This window comes from Sinocyclocheilus grahami, unplaced genomic scaffold (genome assembly GCF_001515645.1).
Source record: "Sinocyclocheilus grahami isolate Dianchi unplaced genomic scaffold, SAMN03320097.WGS_v1.1 scaffold141.1, whole genome shotgun sequence".
NCBI classification, from domain to species: domain Eukaryota; kingdom Metazoa; phylum Chordata; class Actinopteri; order Cypriniformes; family Cyprinidae; genus Sinocyclocheilus; species Sinocyclocheilus grahami.
The window spans coordinates 536,850-556,236 of NW_015505320.1; the positions used below are offsets into that span (position 1 = coordinate 536,850).

The 19,387-nt window shown below is 37.1% G+C and overlaps 2 protein-coding genes and 1 long non-coding RNA gene across 5 annotated transcripts in view; 1 reads left to right on the forward strand and 2 right to left on the reverse strand.

The window, feature by feature from the left end:
* sec62 (SEC62 homolog, preprotein translocation factor) lies at nucleotides 1-9,359 on the forward strand. Of its 2 annotated transcripts, XM_016280475.1 has the most exons (9): nucleotides 1-129; nucleotides 3,082-3,190; nucleotides 3,332-3,437; nucleotides 3,828-4,017; nucleotides 4,139-4,234; nucleotides 5,442-5,502; nucleotides 5,583-5,702; nucleotides 5,808-6,168; nucleotides 7,404-9,359. In XM_016280475.1, the coding sequence occupies exons 1-9, from the start codon at nucleotides 94-96 to the stop codon at nucleotides 7,519-7,521; spliced, it is 1,197 nt and encodes a 398-aa protein (XP_016135961.1). In that variant the 5' UTR covers nucleotides 1-93; the 3' UTR covers nucleotides 7,522-9,359. The 2 variants fall into 2 exon arrangements, with proteins under 2 accessions (XP_016135961.1, XP_016135962.1); XM_016280476.1 differs by lacking the exon at nucleotides 5,808-6,168 and having other exon boundaries at nucleotides 7,043-9,359.
* Nucleotides 7,972-19,387, reverse strand: part of LOC107591344 (uncharacterized) — a 20,441-nt gene continuing 9,025 nt past the window's right edge. Inside the window, exon 3 of the long non-coding RNA XR_001609867.1 lies at nucleotides 7,972-7,983. This is a non-coding gene — a long non-coding RNA (uncharacterized lncRNA). The remainder of the gene's footprint in view (nucleotides 7,984-19,387) is intronic.
* The window catches only part of nadkb (NAD kinase b), a 10,780-nt gene continuing 1,148 nt past the window's right edge, over nucleotides 9,756-19,387 (reverse strand). For both annotated transcript variants that reach the window (XM_016280474.1, XM_016280473.1), the window contains exons 2-12: nucleotides 16,915-17,175; nucleotides 16,749-16,832; nucleotides 15,814-15,943; nucleotides 15,530-15,638; nucleotides 15,315-15,400; nucleotides 15,025-15,127; nucleotides 14,763-14,917; nucleotides 13,191-13,290; nucleotides 11,589-11,746; nucleotides 11,352-11,434; nucleotides 9,756-11,129 (exon numbers count right to left, since the gene is read on the reverse strand). In XM_016280474.1, the coding sequence (XP_016135960.1) occupies nucleotides 10,970-11,129; nucleotides 11,352-11,434; nucleotides 11,589-11,746; nucleotides 13,191-13,290; nucleotides 14,763-14,917; nucleotides 15,025-15,127; nucleotides 15,315-15,400; nucleotides 15,530-15,638; nucleotides 15,814-15,943; nucleotides 16,749-16,832; nucleotides 16,915-17,165 (1,419 nt within the window). In that variant the 5' untranslated portion in view covers nucleotides 17,166-17,175 and the 3' untranslated portion in view covers nucleotides 9,756-10,969. The remainder of the gene's footprint in view (nucleotides 11,130-11,351; nucleotides 11,435-11,588; nucleotides 11,747-13,190; nucleotides 13,291-14,762; nucleotides 14,918-15,024; nucleotides 15,128-15,314; nucleotides 15,401-15,529; nucleotides 15,639-15,813; nucleotides 15,944-16,748; nucleotides 16,833-16,914; nucleotides 17,176-19,387) is intronic.

A 19,387-nucleotide genomic window follows, 5' to 3' on the forward strand; every position in this document is an offset into this window, starting at 1 on the left:
GAAGTGACTGATCAACGGGCTATTCGAAATATCGCGAGACTTCCCTCCCACTCTGTCCGTGACCACGTCAAGGGAACCCAGAAGTTAGAAATCATGGCGGAGCGCAGGAGACACAAGAAACGAATTCAGGTACAGAATTCATGTCACTCTTGCTATTAGAGACCCAGTCTTAGATCGCTGCTTGGCATTGAGTCGTTTCTCAAATTAGTGTTTTGTTTGACCCAAAATACAATGGTGCTTCGATCCGTTATTTTTGCAATGCTCTCATATGGGAGGTGGATTATTTGTCAACGCTGGCGCAATGTTTGCGCTTCCCTTGGGTAATGCATTGTATCTCTGTAGCAGGCATCTTTAATCATTTATACTATTGCTCGATGGATTTGATGCGAGCATGAGCTGATTTTGCTGTCTCTCCTGTGAAGAGTATGTGTCTGGTGGCACAGCTGATGGAGTTGGCCATCTTAGTTCGGCACAGACTGTTCGGTGTTTGCAGACTGCTCTCTTTAACCAGCTGCTGTCTCATATGCGTCACGAATGTGACCAAATAACGTTCATAATGCAGCACTTCTCATCGCCAAATTTGCACCCATTTGCAGGTTAAATAAAGGGTCATCTCACCCGCAAATAAAAATGGTCATTTACTTAATTTCATGTTTTTTCAGTCTCATTTGACTTTCTTTTTGCGTTAAACATACAAGTCTTGGCATTTGTCACCATTTATTTTAACTGTTTGAAAAAGGGTGCATTAAAAGTGAACCGTGCCTGTGAGTCCATAACAGCTTCTATCTAATTGTCCGTTAGAAAACACATACAGGATTCAAACAAGTGAGTAAATGCTGAAAGGTTTTCCATTTAAAGCCATTCTCCGTTATTAAAACATGTGTAGCATCCTAAATATGTCAATCAAATGCAAGTGCTACATTATGTGCGTCTGCCGCTAGTGCACTACTCAGACAGCATTTTTGGACATTGTAGTCCGAATGCATTTATCATCCACAAAAACACGTTGTCTGGCTTGGCTGCTTATTTGGTTTTGGGTCACAGTTACTGTGTGTTCCCTGGTGTTATGTAAAAACAGTGGAGTTTTGTGTAATGAGGTGCTGTCTTGATAAGAGAGTCACTCTTCGTGATCCTTCTAGCCTGTTTGTTAGTTTTTGCTCTTATGCAACAGGTTGAAATCCACTATCATTGCTTGTCAGTTTTCTTACTGTGAATAAACATGTATTCACCATATAAGCCAAGTAAATTGAAAGGACATTTCCCACTCTTTTGTAATAGATGGGAAAACCTGCATTATTTGTGCTTAACAATCATTAGGAAACCTAAAACAAACCTTTAGACTTAAGTTTTCTGAACTAAATCAAATAAAGTAGACCTAATTGTTCTTCTCAGTAAAGGTGCCATTTAGACCAAGTGTTAATCAAATAGTTCACATGTTAAAGTCTTTCATCATTTACTCTTGCTCGTGTCAAAAGAAGATATTTTGATTGAGATGGAACCATAACATTCTTCAAAACATAATCTTTTGTCTGCTCTAGAAGAAAAAAAGTCTTACAGGTTTGGGACAACATGAGGGTGAGTAAATGACAATTTGCTTACTTGTTGAACTTTCCCTTCAAGCAGTTTATCTGAAGCCTGCAGCCTGTCTAATGTAGTACAGCTGTCACTATAAGACCACCAAACCATAACCTAGTGTAGTACAAGAGAAGTTATTGTTTACCAAGGCCAAGTTGAGACAATATAATCAATAAACATCTGGCTGCTTTCCTTCACAAAATCCAGAGGAATATCAGGCAACCTGCCAGTAACTCCTGCACACCCAGACAAATGCCATGTTTATATGGTCTTCACGCAGGAGACATTCTGACCGAATAGAGTATGACCGATGGATTGTGGAGCTCAAAAACACTCTCATGCTCAGACCTCAGGCTTAAGAGTGCAGTTATGTCTGGTAGTCATTCATTACTCAATAAATGCTGTCTCTATAGCCTGGCTTATTGCCAGGATTTGTGAGGTTTTATTTTCTTTGTGCATAGTCTGGTCACATAGTACTATAAGTAATGACCTTTATCTTAATAAATGGGGTCAGTGAGGACTCAGTGTGTCTGAAAAGAGACTGTAATTTCAGTGTATAGATTACACAGGACAGCACATCAGTGTGTGGTCATTGTGGTGAGCTGAGGCTTTTAATTAGTTCACATTCATTGAGTAGATGACCGACGAGGGTCCTGCTGCCAGTGCGGGAGATTCATTTCAAAGCTTTTCACAGGGGTTCGCTGGATTCCTGCACTGCTGTTATCCGATGTCATTTTTCATTGGAATTAAGGGCTTGTAGCCAAAGGGACAAACCAGCTTTTTGTCAGACTCTTGGTTCATGCTGTATCTATTAATCTTGGTTTATGCTAATATCTAGGTCCTCTCCCATGGTGAAGTCTCACTGGTCCTGAATCATGCTGTACATAATAGGGATGCATATAGTAAACTCTGATTATTAAAATATGCTTGGTATTTTCATGTTATGGAAGATATTACGATTCTAAAACAATTTTGCTTAAAGTAAAGAAAAAACGCTTAAAATTGGTTCAGATTCTACAAGTGGATCTGGGCATCAGTATGCAAAATGGACATTCATTTTGCTAAAGGTGACCTTTAACAGTGTTATTAAATTATTAAAGTAAAATGTAAGATACAATTGTGCCTGTAAGTCAGTGGAGTCAGTAAGATTTTGTAAATGTTTTTGAAAGGAGTCTCTTACGTTTACCAAGGCTGCATTTATTTGATCAAAAATACAATGCGAATAGTAATATTGTGAAAACAAAATACATTAATTAAAAAGAAAAAAAAAGTCTTAACCCAAAGTTTTTGAGCAGTAGTTCAGTATTACCTAATGGCATGAATTAAGAAATCACAAATATCATCTGATAACCAATATTGTACTGAATCTACATATACATTGTGCATTCCTACTGCTTGGCAGTATAATAAATGTGATCTAAATGCAGATTAATCTGGATCTGTTTAGATAATCAGCAGATAAGTTTTATCATCATGACTTAATGATCTTTGATCTCTCTTCTTCAGGAGGTCAGTGAACCTACCAAGGAGGAGAAGGCGGTGGCCAAGTACCTGCGCTTTAACTGCCCCACCAAATCCACCAACATGATGGGACACCACGTGGATTACTTTGTCGGTCAGTGTGCTCATTCCTGCCCTGCTTTCTTCTGTTTCCTCTGCATAGGGTTTATATCAAGGTTTCGTTTATTTATTTGTTGAGTTCTCGATGTTCTCTCTTTGCTGTCAATGAACCAAATGTTTGTTTTCTGTTCATCAGCCTCCAAAGCAGTCGACTGTCTACTGGATTCAAAGTGGGCCAAAGCAAAGAAGGGCGAGGAAGCTTTGTTCACAACCAGAGAATCGGCGGTGGACTATTGCAACAGGTAAACCTAGGCTTTTCTCTCATTTCGTGAAACTGTTTAGAATTTCTATGGTGTTTGATACTACAAAGCTTTTGAAGAAGGTCACTTATTGTCGCCAAGACAGTAAAAGCACTTATATTGTGAAATATTATTACAATTTAAAATCGCTGGTTTCTATTTTACTATATTTTAAAGTGTAATCTATTCCTGTGATTGTAAAACTGAAGTCTGAAGGTCTTCAGTGGCACATGGTCCTTTTCAGGATTCTTTGATGAATGGAAAGTTCGAAAGAACAGCATTTATTTGAAATATTTTGTAACATTATAAATGTATTTTGAAACGTAACTGCAAAGTTTTGAATGCTAGTGTATGTCAATCAGCCACTGATCTGAAATGTATTGCTATTCACAGACTTCTAAAGAAGCAGTTTTTCCACCGAGCCCTGAAAGTGATGAAGAAGAAGCCAGAGAAAGATGTAAAGAAAGAGAAGGAAAAAGATAAGGCTAAAAGTGACAGCGGCAAAGAAGAGGATAAAAAAAGCAAAAAGGACAAAGACAAAAAGAAGGACTCTGAGGCTACGGACACAAAGAAGGAAAAAAATGTATGACTAGATCATCTGATAGGATGAGAAAACACAAACACATTCTGTTCCTCTTGAGGTATTTTTTGCATATGTGCATATCATCATTTCTGTTTGTAAACTCTTGTTTCTGTATGTTTAGGATGACAGTCCAGGATCTCCAAAGAAGAAGAAGGATGTGAAAAAGAAATTCAAGCTGGAACCTCATGAGGACCAACTGTTCTTGGATGGCAGTGAGGTCAGGATGACTTTAGAAAACCATATCTCATGGTTGCTTTTAAATTGCATACCTTTTTATTTGATGATTAATTGTCATAAAAGTAACTGCAAAGAAGGGTTTGATTGTCTGCGTTATATTGCATACAGTGTAACCTTAATATGCATACACTTTATGTAATAGTATTTTCTCCACATTGAAAATGAAATCAAATAATAAAATGTATGATTAACATTAAGGTTTTCTAAACAATACTGCACAGGGGTAGCATAGTGTTATTTTGATATTATTTATGTACTATTATAATATTTAGTAATATTTTGAATTAGCTTCTATTTTTTTATATTTCAGTTTTCATTTTAATTTTGTTTTAGTAATTTTGTATGTTCTTCTGTAAATGTTAATGTTTTTACTTATTTCTTAGTCATTTTAGTGCTTCAAGTTAAACGTACTTTTTTTTTAGTTGACAAATCAACATTTCTAATTTTTGTGTAGATTTTCTTTTTTAGGTTTATGTTTTTTTTATCTAATATTTGGATTTTATTTAGTGCTGTCAAATGATTAATCGCATCCAAAATAAAAGTTTTTGTTTACATAATATATGTATGTGTACGGTGTATATTTATGTTTATATAAATACACACTCATACAGTATATATTTTGAAAATATTTACATGTATATATTTATATAATTTATATATAATGAAATTTAATATACAAATATAAAATTTTTCTTGAATATATACTGTATGTGTGTGTATTTATATATACATAATAAATATACACAGTACACATACATATACATATATTATGTAAACAAAAGCTTTTTATTTTGGATGCGATTAATCGTTTGACAGCACTAATTTTATTTAATTTCAGCTTTATTTTAATTACCTAAAATTATTTGTAATCTTTTTAGCCTTATTTAACTATTTCAACACTGGTACCCTAATAATAATTTTATTTAATTACATTTATTTTTAATAACAATAATAATAATAATTTTATGTCATTATATAAGTATAATTATTTTTAAACACTGATTTTTTTTTTTAACCCAGCCAACCTGAGTATTATAATATAAGATTATTTTTATATAATTATATAACGAGTATTGTAACTGTTGTTGTTGTGATTAAAATATTACCTTCAAAAATGAAATGGTTCTTCACTTTCACAAGTACTTTTTGTTCTAATTAAAAAGTTATAATATTTTTCTTCCCTACAGGTTTATTTTTGGATTTACGATCCAGTCCACTTTAAAACCTTTGCCATGGGCTTGATTCTAGGTGGGATTTTTTTTCTCCAGTTTAGCCTGACTGTCGTTTCTCTGGCTCCAGTACTGATTCAGAGCTGTGTGTGTTTGCAGTCATTGCCGTCATCGCAGCCACTCTGTTCCCACTCTGGCCCGCTGAGATGAGAGTTGGTGTGTATTACCTGAGCGTGGCAGCAGGATGCTTCGTCGCCAGCATACTTCTCCTGGCCATCGGTATGAGCTCTAGACTTTTCGATCTTGTATTATACCAATATTTCACATTACAGTCCAATGACACCGTCTTTCCTCATCTTATTTCTGGTTTCCCCTTTGGTTCAGCTCGTTGCATCCTGTTCCTGATTATCTGGCTAGTGACTGGCGGCCGTCATCACTTCTGGTTCCTACCCAACTTGACAGCCGACGTGGGCTTTATCGACTCCTTCCGCCCCCTCTACACGCACGAATACAAGGGTCCGCGCTCCAGCTCCAAGAAATCCAGCAGCGAGAAATCCGACAACAAGGATTCAAGCAAAGTGCAGAAATCAGATAGCGAGGACAAATCGGACAGCGAGAAGAAAGACGACGATGAGGAAGAGGATGAAGACGACAATAAAGAAATAGAGGCGAGCGAGGAAGCAGGCGCAGAACGTCAGTCGGACACGGACAGTGACAGACGGGAGGATGAAGGGTCGCAGCACAGATGTATATATTTATATAATTTATATATAATGAAATTTAATATACAAATATAAAATTTTTCTTGAATATATACTGTATGTGTGTGTATATTATGTAAACAAAAGCTTTTTATTTTGGATGCGATTAATCGTTTGACAGCACTAATTTTATTTAATTTCAGCTTTATTTTAATTACCTAAAATTATTTGTAATCTTTTTAGCCTTATTTAACTATTTCAACACTGGTACCCTAATAATAATTTTATTTAATTACATTTATTTTTAATAACAATAATAATAATAATTTTATGTCATTATATAAGTATAATTATTTTTAAACACTGATTTTTTTTTTTAACCCAGCCAACCTGAGTATTATAATATAAGATTATTTTTATATAATTATATAACGAGTATTGTAACTGTTGTTGTTGTGATTAAAATATTACCTTCAAAAATGAAATGGTTCTTCACTTTCACAAGTACTTTTTGTTCTAATTAAAAAGTTATAATATTTTTCTTCCCTACAGGTTTATTTTTGGATTTACGATCCAGTCCACTTTAAAACCTTTGCCATGGGCTTGATTCTAGGTGGGATTTTTTTTCTCCAGTTTAGCCTGACTGTCGTTTCTCTGGCTCCAGTACTGATTCAGAGCTGTGTGTGTTTGCAGTCATTGCCGTCATCGCAGCCACTCTGTTCCCACTCTGGCCCGCTGAGATGAGAGTTGGTGTGTATTACCTGAGCGTGGCAGCAGGATGCTTCGTCGCCAGCATACTTCTCCTGGCCATCGGTATGAGCTCTAGACTTTTCGATCTTGTATTATACCAATATTTCACATTACAGTCCAATGACACCGTCTTTCCTCATCTTATTTCTGGTTTCCCCTTTGGTTCAGCTCGTTGCATCCTGTTCCTGATTATCTGGCTAGTGACTGGCGGCCGTCATCACTTCTGGTTCCTACCCAACTTGACAGCCGACGTGGGCTTTATCGACTCCTTCCGCCCCCTCTACACGCACGAATACAAGGGTCCGCGCTCCAGCTCCAAGAAATCCAGCAGCGAGAAATCCGACAACAAGGATTCAAGCAAAGTGCAGAAATCAGATAGCGAGGACAAATCGGACAGCGAGAAGAAAGACGACGATGAGGAAGAGGATGAAGACGACAATAAAGAAATAGAGGCGAGCGAGGAAGCAGGCGCAGAACGTCAGTCGGACACGGACAGTGACAGACGGGAGGATGAAGGGTCGCAGCACAGCAATGGCAACGACTTTGAAATGATCACCAGAGAAGAGCTGGAGCAGCATACAGAGGAAGAGGAGGAAGAAGACGAGGAAGAGCACAGTGAGACAAAGCCCTTGACTGTTCAGACATAAACGTTTTCCTCACGCCGCGCACATACTACCATGCTCCATGTGGACCTGTTGACGTACTTCTGTCATGTTCGGAAGATGTTTCCCATTTCTGTTCAGGCTGAGATCTTCTTCTGTGCAAACAGACGACTTAAAGATTAAACGAGAGCAGGAAACGGCTATGATGACAATGGAAAATATCGCAAAGGCTGTTTGGTTTGCCTGAAAATGCTTCCCCCACTATGGATGCAAGAACCGCAAGTCTCCCCGACCCCCGTGTTTTTCTTTCATCTTTGCTTTATCTAAGTATTTTGCTGTATAAACACGTCAGTAGTGGATTGGTGAACTTTCAAAATGGTTTTTCAGTTTCACCCACATATGAAGGTTCGCTGTCCAAGCTCTGCAAATTCAAATCTGGAAGTTTTTTTTCTTTTCTTTTGTACCGTTAGATACGTTGGATAATTTGGACGGACCAATATATTTTGTCTTAGACACCTAATAAGTGTTACTTTCTATCAAATCTCAATGGCACTTGGCCTGTGACATTTCTGTGTGGAAATCTGGGAGATCTTGCTTGGTTTGAAACGAGAGCTGTATTTTTGTGGACTTGTGACACGGTCTGCCTCATATATTTCTGCAATCACCTTTTGTGACCCTGATGAGAAATAGTCCTTGTTAACGGAAACGGACAAGTTAATAAATCTGAACAGTATCCTTGATTGAAGTAGGCAGTTATTTGAAACCAAACTCCATTTGGGTCCCTCGAGGTCAACTGCGTTCACAAGGGGAAACTACATGCTCATTTGTGCCAAATGATGCGGGATATTGATGCTTTTTTCATATACATTCAAATTCTGACCAACTTCCAGAGAAATAGTTCAAAATGTCATGCCGTAGCTCACATCCATGCATCATAGCCTCTGGTTTTCTCCTCTGGTCTTCAAACGCTGAGGTTGACAAATCGTACTTCCCCGAGGGGCTGTGGTCCAAAATAGCTTGTTAGTTAGTTTGCGTTTTAATAGGGCCGAGGTCCAATACTATCCTTCCGTAGGGTTGCATACTATTGGCTAGAGTATTATTTTACATTAGCTGTTTTTTGTTTTTTTTACTCATACTGAGGATGATATTTAAGAGATGAAATACAAATGTATCATTTATATATGGACAAATGTATCATTTATATATGGATTCTATAAATCTACCAGAGATGTTCATGCCAGCAGTTCGAGTTCAACAGGAACTGTACACTATTTTATAATGTCAGACACGCAGGTTTTCATTTTACTGCATTTTCTACAAATACTAAAACCACCAGTAAATGTTTTCGAAGATGGAAAGATTGTTTTTGGACAATGTATTCGAGTTAGAATGCTGAAAACATCTGTTCATCTGCAGACTCTAGTGGTTATCAGATGCGCACAAGAGGCTGCAAAGGTGGTTTTTCAATATTAAAAAACTGAGAACCCTTATTAAACCATCCCTCAAACTTCAAGGTCATCTCAAGTTCACAAGGAGCAGGGAAACCCCTCGTGCCCAGTGAACGTCTCTCTTTCTTCTTCAAATGCTAAGAATCTTTAACCATGTCTGTAAGTAGATGATCTTGTTGGTCACACTTAAGTGTTCCTGTAGAAATACTATGTATGTCCTCAATATTCTGTCATTGACTTTGAAGACCTGGCTAGACTAGGCATGACACCATGTGTGTATCTATATCTGTATTTTCTTTCTATGGAACTTCACTCACCTTTGTTTTCTGTCCCAATGTCTTTGAGATAAAGATGCTGATATGCCAGATGATTTTTTTTTTTTTTAATTAGCAGGAAATTTAATTTGCCATTGGCTGTCTGTCATAAAATGTAGTGTTACATCATTTATAAAAAATTAACTGAAATCCCATAATTTATGTGGTCAGCATCTTCAACTAACTAATTGTCCGTATTTGGATCAATGTTGAGGACTGTTTTTGCAATAGCTGGAGAATAATTTAAGTGTCCGTCAGAAACTATATCTGTATCCTTTCATTGCAATAAAAATATAGAACACAAGCAATTTGCATTGTTTTGTTGAAAAACGTCACAATTGATGCTTTCCGTTTTTATAAAATATTTCACACAAGCAATTTATTCTTTTTTTTTTTTTGGTAATACAATTTATTTTCCACTGTTCTGCAAACATTGTTGCATTAGTAAATACAACAGGTTATAAAAGCCCTAAAATACATAAGGATACATTTCAAATGACAAAAACAAAAGATAACATCCAAGATAAGAAACTTTTATTGAAATATTACAAATGAGACAAACACACATCATAGGATCTCTTATTTACATCAAACAGCTAACATACATTCAGCTATACTAAGTTCTTATGCAATGACATGATATGACCTTGCACTGCCAGAAATATTTCATGAGAAATGCAAAACATACAATGCATCTGTAAATAAAAATATCACAGCTTAATGTCTATTAAATATTAAACTAAACAGATAATGGCTTTAGAAATAAGGATTTGAAAATGCAACATCCTGTGCCGCCACAGGGAGGCTACAATATACTTTGACAAGAACTACTTGGGTTTGACAGCCACCTAACCAAATAACCAAAACATTAGTTATGTGATTCATATTCAGAAAGGCTCTGCACAGGTTAATCAATTAGAATGAAAATCAAACAAAAGCTTGAGCTACAGGAAAAAGACTGATAAACCGCATTCAATCTTAGTAGTTGAATGTACAATGGTGTCTAGTAGAGCAAACAAAACTGATCGCCAACATGTTAAACTGACAAAGCATGGCTTCTCATACAGTTTATTACAAATAAGGAATCACACAGAAAACCAAGCTTTGTCTGTTTGTAGGTGAGGATAGTTTGTGGTCAATTTAGCTAACAGCTACAGAGTTAAACACAAAAACCTCAAAATGAACATTTTATGCTTAGTAAATGACTTGTAACACATTTCCTGCTATAATGTGCATTTCAAGTTCAAATATCTGGTGGATAACTTGTAATTTCTGTTACCTAAACCATTTAGAAGTGAATGAATCTACATAACCTACAGTACAAATTTAAATGTTGGATTTTTAAATAATTCTTAAATGGTATTGTAATAAAAAAATATATATACTACAAGTAGTCAGATCAGTTATTTAGCATGTTGTGAAGCGGTCAGCTGCAAAAACAATTCTCTAAGAAATACTGTCTGCATAACGATGTTTAGCAGTCGCACTATGACATTGTATGTTAAGCAAACGTTTTGTTGCCGTTAAATTGCAAGTAATCCAGGCTAACCTCTAACAATAAATGTGTTATTTCTCAGGTAGCACACGAGCACTTATTGCGATTTATAATGAAATCTGTAAATCTAAGAACATAGAAATGTGCAATGTAGAAAAAGGAATTTTGAACTCTAACCCCCTTTTCAGTGAGTCAGGATGGAATGTAAAGTCAACAGAGAGTTTTGTGGTGATGTTTCAGTTCTCCGTTTCTGAAGAGTCGCTGGCATCCGTTAGACGCGTTTGCTTCTTGCGGACGTTCCAGTGGAGACATTGAGCCAGACTGTCAAACCAGTCGTACACCAGATCATGACAACAGATGGAAGGGACCGGAAAGCAAGAGGTTGTGATCTTAATGCTATAATGGAAAAAAAGAACTCATGATTAACAGATACGGCAAGTGTGGTTGAGAGTGCAGCTTGAGAAAAAAGGGCAAACTGAATTTGAACTAAAAGGTTGAGCTCCCTATTGAAACTGTTGATGCTCATTTCCATAACTGTAATACAGCTATTGTTGTAGCACTGGATTATGGGAGAGGTCAAAACTGTTTGCTTATGGGATTGTGTAAAAAGAGTGTCACCTGTCCCCATGCTGGATTTCCTGCCTCTTTCTGCCATCAAACGAGACCCAGGCTGTGTTGCGAGCATCAGGTGACAGCGTTATCTGCAGGGTAAATACAGTTAGCGCAAACAGATGTTCTTCTGAAGCTCTCATTTGAAGGAAATAAATAAATAAAACCTAAGTTTAACAAATAACTCTTTCATTTGGCAGATGCAGTTTCATCACAGAAATGGAAAAACCTCAGTCCCGTTCTCACCATGAGCTCCACTCCTGCGGGCACCACGATGGGTCTAAAAGAGAGGGAGTGAGGGCAGATGGGGGTGACCATGATGGCAGGGACATTAGGGTGGATCATGGAAGCTCCCGCTGCGGCAGCATAGGCTGTGCTGCCCGTGGGGGTGGAAACTATTACACCTGCATAGAAACACGCCACATATTTGCATTTATTTTCATGGCAGCTGGCCTCTCTTGTCAAAGCAGATGAAAAGACCAGAATGTATTGATACATCTGCTAGAGCTATCAAGAAAAAAAAAAAAAAAAGATCAAGCACTCAAGATAATGGCGCCAATCTAAAATGTTAATCATTTAAAAATAAAAATCAAAGCCATGCTATCATTATAAAGTCTGTTGTCGAGAAGAGGTTTTAATGCTTTCGATGTCTCTTAGGCTCAACAAGGCTGTATTTATTTGATATACAGTAAATACAGTGAAATATTATTACTTGTAACTGATTTCAATTTGATATCTATATAGATTTTAAAATGTAATTTATTCCTGTCATAGCAAACTGAGTTTTTATCAGCCATTACTCTTGTCACATGATCCTTCAGAAATCATTCCAATATGCAGATTTGATGCTCAAGAAACATTTCTTATTATTATCATCAATGTTGAAAACAATTGTGCTGCTTAAAGGGATAGTTCACCCAAAAAATAAACATTCTGTCATTAATTACTCACCCTCGTGTCGTTCCAAACCTGTAAGACCTTCGTTCATCTTCGGAACACAAATTAAGATATTTTTTATTCAATCCGTGAGCTTTCGGACCATGCATGGAGAGAAATCTAACTCAAATGTTCCCAGACCCAGAAACGTAGTAAGGACGTCATTAAAATAGTCCATGTGAAATCAGTGGTTCAACCGTAATTTTACAAAGCTGCTTCTTTTTGTGTGCAAAGAAAACTAAAATAACGACTTTATTCAACAGTTCTTCTCCAAATCACGTTTTCCACCATTATTGAGAGTACCTCTGCACGTAAACAACGTATGCATGTGATGCTGCTGACATACTGTAGAACACGCATGCACTGAGCCTTGTTTACGTGCAGACGAAAGTAATGTGCATGCGTCGTGATACTCTCCATAATAGCTTCGTAAAATTACGATTGAACAGCTGATGTCACATGGACTATTTTATGACCCTATGCAGGGTCAGAGCTCTCGGATTTAATCAAAAATATCTTCATTTGTATTCCGAAGATGAAAATGTCTTACGGGTTTGGAACGACATGAGGGGGAGTAATTAATGACAGAATTTTCATTTTCCCATGGGTGAAGGGTGAACTATCCCTTTAATATTTCTGTGGTGGAAACGGTCATACTTATTGTCAGGACTCCGTGATGAATAGAAAGTTAAAAAGAACAGCATTTCATGTCAAATAGAAATCTTTTGTAACATTATAGATGTTTTTACTGTCACTTTTCAGCAATTTAAAGCATCCTTGCTGATTGAAAGTACTAATTACATTCTGAAAAACCCTTAACCAGACCCCTTTTAAGTGGCTTGCACAATGGTGACAAGATAAAAAAGGGATCTATCAGTGCTGTTTGTAGCTGAAGCGTATGATTGCGCTCACCATCTCCCTGTACAGATGTGATGAGGCGTCCATCCAAGTAAAGGTCGACGTTAGACAGGTAGGATGAAGGCCCTCTGTCCACCACCACCTCATTTAGCACCTTTATATACACACATAATATCCATATCACAGAATTACACATAAAAGCATCCAACAAACAGAACAAAACATTTCTGTATTTATCACATGCCACTCTGGTCTAAAATATCTCGCACGTAAAAACGCAGACTGTCAATGACATTATGTTATTGCTATGACAACTGGACATGCAGACCTATCACAGTTGCTATTTTCAAATAACTCCATTATGTCTGTTACCATGGAAAAGGTCTCTAAATAGTCTTGATGGATTTTCTCCCTGAAATAATATTCTGAGAGTGCCCTTACTGGGCAGACATTCAGGCATTTTTCTTGTGCAACATTTTAATATCTCGCATCTATTACATTAGTTTTCTTCATGTCTCCTCAATCCTAACATAATTTTGTTATTACTGTAATGTATATGACAGTGCTGAATTCTAATAAAGCAATAAGCCCCAAGAAGCCGTGGTTTACAGTGAATTTATAACCGGTTATTCCATATATGTAGCAAGTTTTCACAAAATAAAACCAAGCAAATAAAATGTAATGATATTAATTAAAAAAATTATTCTTCCGCCAAACAATGTAGTTCCTCAGAAACGGTTGTGGTTGCAACAAAGTGGTTTCCGAGCAACACACAGATGTAAACAAAGGCGTATGTTTGTAGAGTAATTTACAACAGCTTTGAATGCGGCTCAACCAATCAGAATCAAGGACCGGAACTATCCGTTTTATAAAATAAATGTTGTAAATTTTTTAAGCTAATAAATTATATACTCATTGTAAACAAGATGTACATTCATGTATATGTCTGTATGTACATGTGCTCTACCGTTCAAAGGTTTGGGGTCAGTAAGATTTTTACACATTGTTTTTGAAAGAAGTTTCTTATGTTCAACCAAGGCTGTGTTTACGTGATCAGTAAAGACAGTAATATTGTAAACTGTTATTACAATTTAAAATTCTGTTTCTAATTTAATATATTTTAAAAGATAATTAATTCTTATGATGGAAAAGTTGAATTTTCATTCAGCAGCCATTACTCCAGTTCTCAATGTCACACATTCCATCAGAAATCATTCTAATTCTTTTAAATTAAGGAATTCATTTTCAATTTTTTTGGATGAATAGAAAGCTCAAAAGAACAGCATTTGTTTGATAGAAATCTTTTGTAATACTGTAAATCTATACATTTACTGTCACTTTTGATCAAAAGAGGCCATAAGCTTATTTTATGGGCTCTCTCTTAGAATGTCATGTGATTGGTTGACGCCACACCATCAGATTTGTCCAACGTCCTTATTGGTAGATTGCAAGTTTAATTTTTTTCAGTGTTTGTGTTTGCTTAGAATTTGTTAGGCCTGTGTGCCAAAACGTGTTGGCAAACAAAGACAGACTTTGTCTCAAGCCCAGTATTTTGATTCTTTGATTTCTCCATTTCACAAATGTCACTGGTTTTGAGTTCAACAAATACTTTGAGTGCTGCGTTACCTGTAACTGTAGTGTGATTTTGCCTGCCTCATTGTTTATGTGGTTATGAGGCAATATTCCGTTCTCCTGAGCACTGAGAAGCTGCTCGTTCTTCTGGAACGTGCCTTTCACCACCTTAACCTTTAGACGACTGCGCAGGATGATGGCAGCATTACCTACAGGAGCCAGACACAAATATATAAAACAACAAACATCTAAAGCACAACAACTACATTTCTTCTGGTTTCAGAGATGAAAAATAAAAAACTCTCAATCATTCTACCTTCAAACACTTTATCCACCTCTGTTCTAAAAGACTCAAACTTGAATGGTGTGAGAAATCCTAAGGAGCCCAGATGGAAGGCCATGACCGGGGGAACGCTGCCCTTAAACAAATAAGACAAAACCACATTTCATTCTTAAATAAATCTCTAAACAACTCACTTTTGCATATCCAAATTCTCTCAAATTATATGATGCACACAGAGAACATCCAATGGAAAGCAGATGAGACTGACCTAGTAGGAGACTCTTGTGCACAAACAAATGAAATAAGATGAGATGAGAGAATACCTGGAAAAGAGATGATGCATACAGAAGAGTCCCATCTCCACCCAAACAAATAATCAGATCGATGCAGTCCGAGATGTCATCAAACCCTGTGTGAACACAATGATAAATAACTCATTTTCCTAATGCACCCAATCCTTCATTGGTTAATGGTGTGTCAGGGTTATGTAAATCATGTTACAGGTGAACCTGCCGATAACACAGTGAGGTTTCAGTACCTTCCCTGAATGTGCACAGCTGGTTGCGAATGGCTGAAAATGAGTCATCCCTCATGAGAGAGCCATCGTCCACAACTTTCTTCTCCACATAAACCATCAGATGTTTCTCCTGATGGTGGAAATAATTGTGTAAGTATTTGTGTAACCAAATCAAAAAAAAAAAAAACTAATGATACAGTGAAAAAAAATGAAAGGGTAACAATGAAAATGAAAGGGCGCCTGTAACTTCCTAGCTTGTAAATCAACTACTAGTGTTGCTTTTGTGTTGCTTTTGTGTAACCTACCTCCACGAGGAACCTGCAAAGCTCTTTGAACGGCTCCAGAAGGGTCTCATCTCGGATCTTTCTGATGACCAGGACATTGAGCGGTGGTTTGCTCCAGGTAAGCCGCTGGCTGGCTGGATCCTGAATGTGCCTGCGGGGAAAGGCGACAGAGTAGGCAAACATGGTATGTGTCGGCACTGCACTCGGAGCAAAGCAAAACGGCATGTACTTTGTTCTGTTTCCACACTCGTTACGCAACGCAAGTCATGGTCAAATGTTGGAAAGCACTGTAATGTAGACTTCTGCTTTTGGTTTCTCATAGTTCTAGGATCAGATCGATTTCAGTACTAATAAATTAATAAAAAATAGCTGTCGTTTTACACATTCACATTTAAAAATTTAAATATTTATATACACATCTTATTTATTGTACCAAGGAATAACTGGCTGTTGGAATAAGTCCAACAGTTAGGTTTTTCTATAACTCCACTAAGTTTCTAAATTTTATCGTTGCATGAAATCCAGAAAAAGTATTTTTTAGAGACTCACTCTAATCATCTTTCTTGATCTGAAACATACAGAAAATGAAATAACTAACATATCTCATTCCATCTAAACAACATGTTAAGCACAACATCAGATATCAAACCATAAACCCCACATTACCCTCTGCATGGGGTTTGTCCTGGGGGGGCGTAAAACAGGCATAGTGCTGGGGGGCTTTTTTTTTTTTTTAGAAAGTTCAAGCAGGACCACTCTTGTGACAGCAACAGCGGTGCCTGACTGCGCTGCTCTCCAGCTTCATCCAACAAGCCACCCTGAACCAATCAGAACTCAGCACACAGCCTTATCGCCACACTTGTTCAATCCTTTGCTTGACTTAAAGTTTAAACAGTAACAAGAGACAGATGTGACCAAGCCCCTTACCAAAAGTGAGCCTGACTTTGCTTACTTACATGACTGAGGTTGGGTTGGGAAGAACACAAGCTTTGGGTCCAAAGTGAGTAGCAGGATATGGTCCATGTAGAAAGTGCCCTCGTCTGCAACAAATAGGTACTTAAATCACTGCACATTTTTATTTTTAGGGTTCAACTGGTCTAAACCAAATGGAGTGTTTTGTACCTGCATCTATCCCATCTTTTTGGGCAACTCTCCGCAGTGTCCTCCACGGATGCAGAAGCTTCTGATCCGGGATGCTCAGGCAACCAATGTACGCTTCCCCCCGACAGGTGTTCTGGACAGTCTGGCCTCCGAAGAGACCTCTTCACTTCTTTGCGTCTCCTTGGAAGTTTCCCCTGCCGCTCCTGCTGCCTCTGTGACCTCTTAGATGAACTACCCTCCTCCGCCTTTCTGGAGGGCGGCTCATCTTCCATGCCTTCAATTCTTATGGGGGACAAAAAAATTATACATCATTATAAGATAACCAAATAATGTAAATGAGTTGAGAAGACCTAAGTGGGCCCCCTCGTCATGGGGCCACGGAAAACAATCCTGGTTAATAATTCAATGGTACCTATATTTCCAGGCAGCCCTGCTGTATATGGGTCAAAGACGAAAAAGGCTTTTTACGCATCAAAACAAGGCTTTGAATTGTTGTTTTTCAATACATTAGAAAGTGTCCTGTTCAATTAAATAGTTTTTTTCTGCGCAAAAAATTAATTGCATACATTTTTACCATGATTTACAGAAAATAGCCACTAAAATGTCATTCAGTGTAACAATCTTGTCAGGCATATTTTATCAGGCATATTTACAACAAGAATCAGTTTATGACATATTTAAAGACTAATTAGTTTTACTTACTGGAATATATTACCCAACATTTCTAGTCATATTCAGGTTATCGGGCCCAATCTTTTGTAATACTTGTATGTTTTATCTTAATTTATGTTGATTAAATCACTAACTTTTTCTTTAATATACAAATTTCTTCATTCATTTTGACATATAAACTGGCTGAGTGAAGTAATTTATAAGAGATAGAACAATGTCTTATTTCCCTGTTCTTGTTTGCATGTACAAGTTAAGCACTAAAAAAATAAAATAAATTAATAAAAATAAAAAAACTGAGTGAATGCACGCAAAAGACCGGAGGAAGATCGCCGTAATGCACAGTTTATGCGCGCACAGAAAACAGTGTGGCGGCTAGATTTACCGTGCATTTCGAAGTGTCGGCTGGCTTGACCGCAGTCACGACTTGCCGATTCTGAGCCGATCCTTTTATTACCAGCGGCGCCGGCAATGACATAACAGCCACGCGCACACTCACATTTGTGTGTAAACATGTCGTTTCGCGTGAGAATGATTTTAATTTTAATTGCATTCAGTGTAAACAAATGATAATGTATTTATGTCGTGCCAGATGAGGCTTGCACAGCCTGAGTGAGTGTGTGAGAGAAACAGCACACACAAAGTAACTCTCAGAAATGTATAGATACATACTGCGGTAGAAAAAAAAATATATTTACAAAATATGATTTAGGTAAGCAACATTATATGGCTATGGTGTTTCCCCGAATATCAATACCAACACGATTGCGATGTGACACTTATTTTATACAATAGTATTTCAATAAACAAGAAGTTAAAATTAAGTGACTTAGATTTTAGACAAAATATTGACTGTTTTTGCTCAATTACGAAATTGACGAAAATAGTTCAGATCAAAGCCACAGCATAACTGTTGTGGGTCTCAGAGCCAGGGTTGCCAGGTGTTCACAAGCAAACCCGCCCAATCGCTACTCAAAACTAGCCCAATCGCGTTCCGGGGGGTAAAATACACGTTTTTGTCGGGGTTCCCCTGCTAAAATTTGCATTCCAGGAGATAAATATCATGTTATTGGAGTCGCTTCAACCCGCGGACATGAAAAACAACCCATGGCAACAGTGTTAAAGTAGCCCAATTCCGCGGGAAAACCGCAGACTTGGCAACACTGCTCCGAGCAACACACAGCGTTGTTTCGTTACTGAATGAATCCACGTTTTTGAATGAATCGAGTGAGTCAATGATTCAGTGGCCCATTCATTAGGACAGTCATTTGCCTCGTTTCTAAATGAATCAGCCATTTGAATGAATCGGTTGAATGAATGAATAAATGACTCACTCATTAAAACAGACATTTGCCGCCACCTACTGGTGGTTTAGTCATATTTAAAAGTATCATTGCATTTTTTCAACATTTATTTGTGTTAAAAAAAATATGTAAAACATTAATCTTATAAAAATTATTTATGCATTTGACATTTTGCAGTGTAAATGCATTTATGGCACCTCAGCTTCATCAAACTGTCTGTGTAAACGCATCTAATGCCACTTCAGATGCAGCTTCTGTTTCCTCAGCAGTGGAAAGATAGAGTTTGTTAATACTAATTTCATTTGAATGGTAACAACTTTACAGTTTCTTATTATTCTAACTGAATTAATTGAAACAAAGTAAGAATTTGATGTGAAAGATGACATTTAATAAGGTTAGGGGAAAATTTTCATTTATAAACATAGTGGGAAATTACATCTGTTTTGTTACATACATCAACTCATTTAAAGTTAACTATGTCTTCCTCTTTCCAGTCACAGAGCACTTTATTTTGAGAGTTG

What these genes read in the sequence shown, in the direction of transcription:
- sec62 (XM_016280475.1), top strand. Translation starts at nt 94, where the DNA reads ATGGCGGAGCGCAGGAGACACAAGAAACGAATTCAG. An exon ending in CCACGTGGATTACTTTGTCG is followed by an intron (nt 3,191 to 3,331) that starts GTCAGTGTGCTC and finishes TCTGTTCATCAG; the next exon opens with CCTCCAAAGCAGTCGACTGT. An exon ending in TGCCATGGGCTTGATTCTAG is followed by an intron (nt 5,503 to 5,582) that starts GTGGGATTTTTT and finishes GTGTGTTTGCAG; the next exon opens with TCATTGCCGTCATCGCAGCC.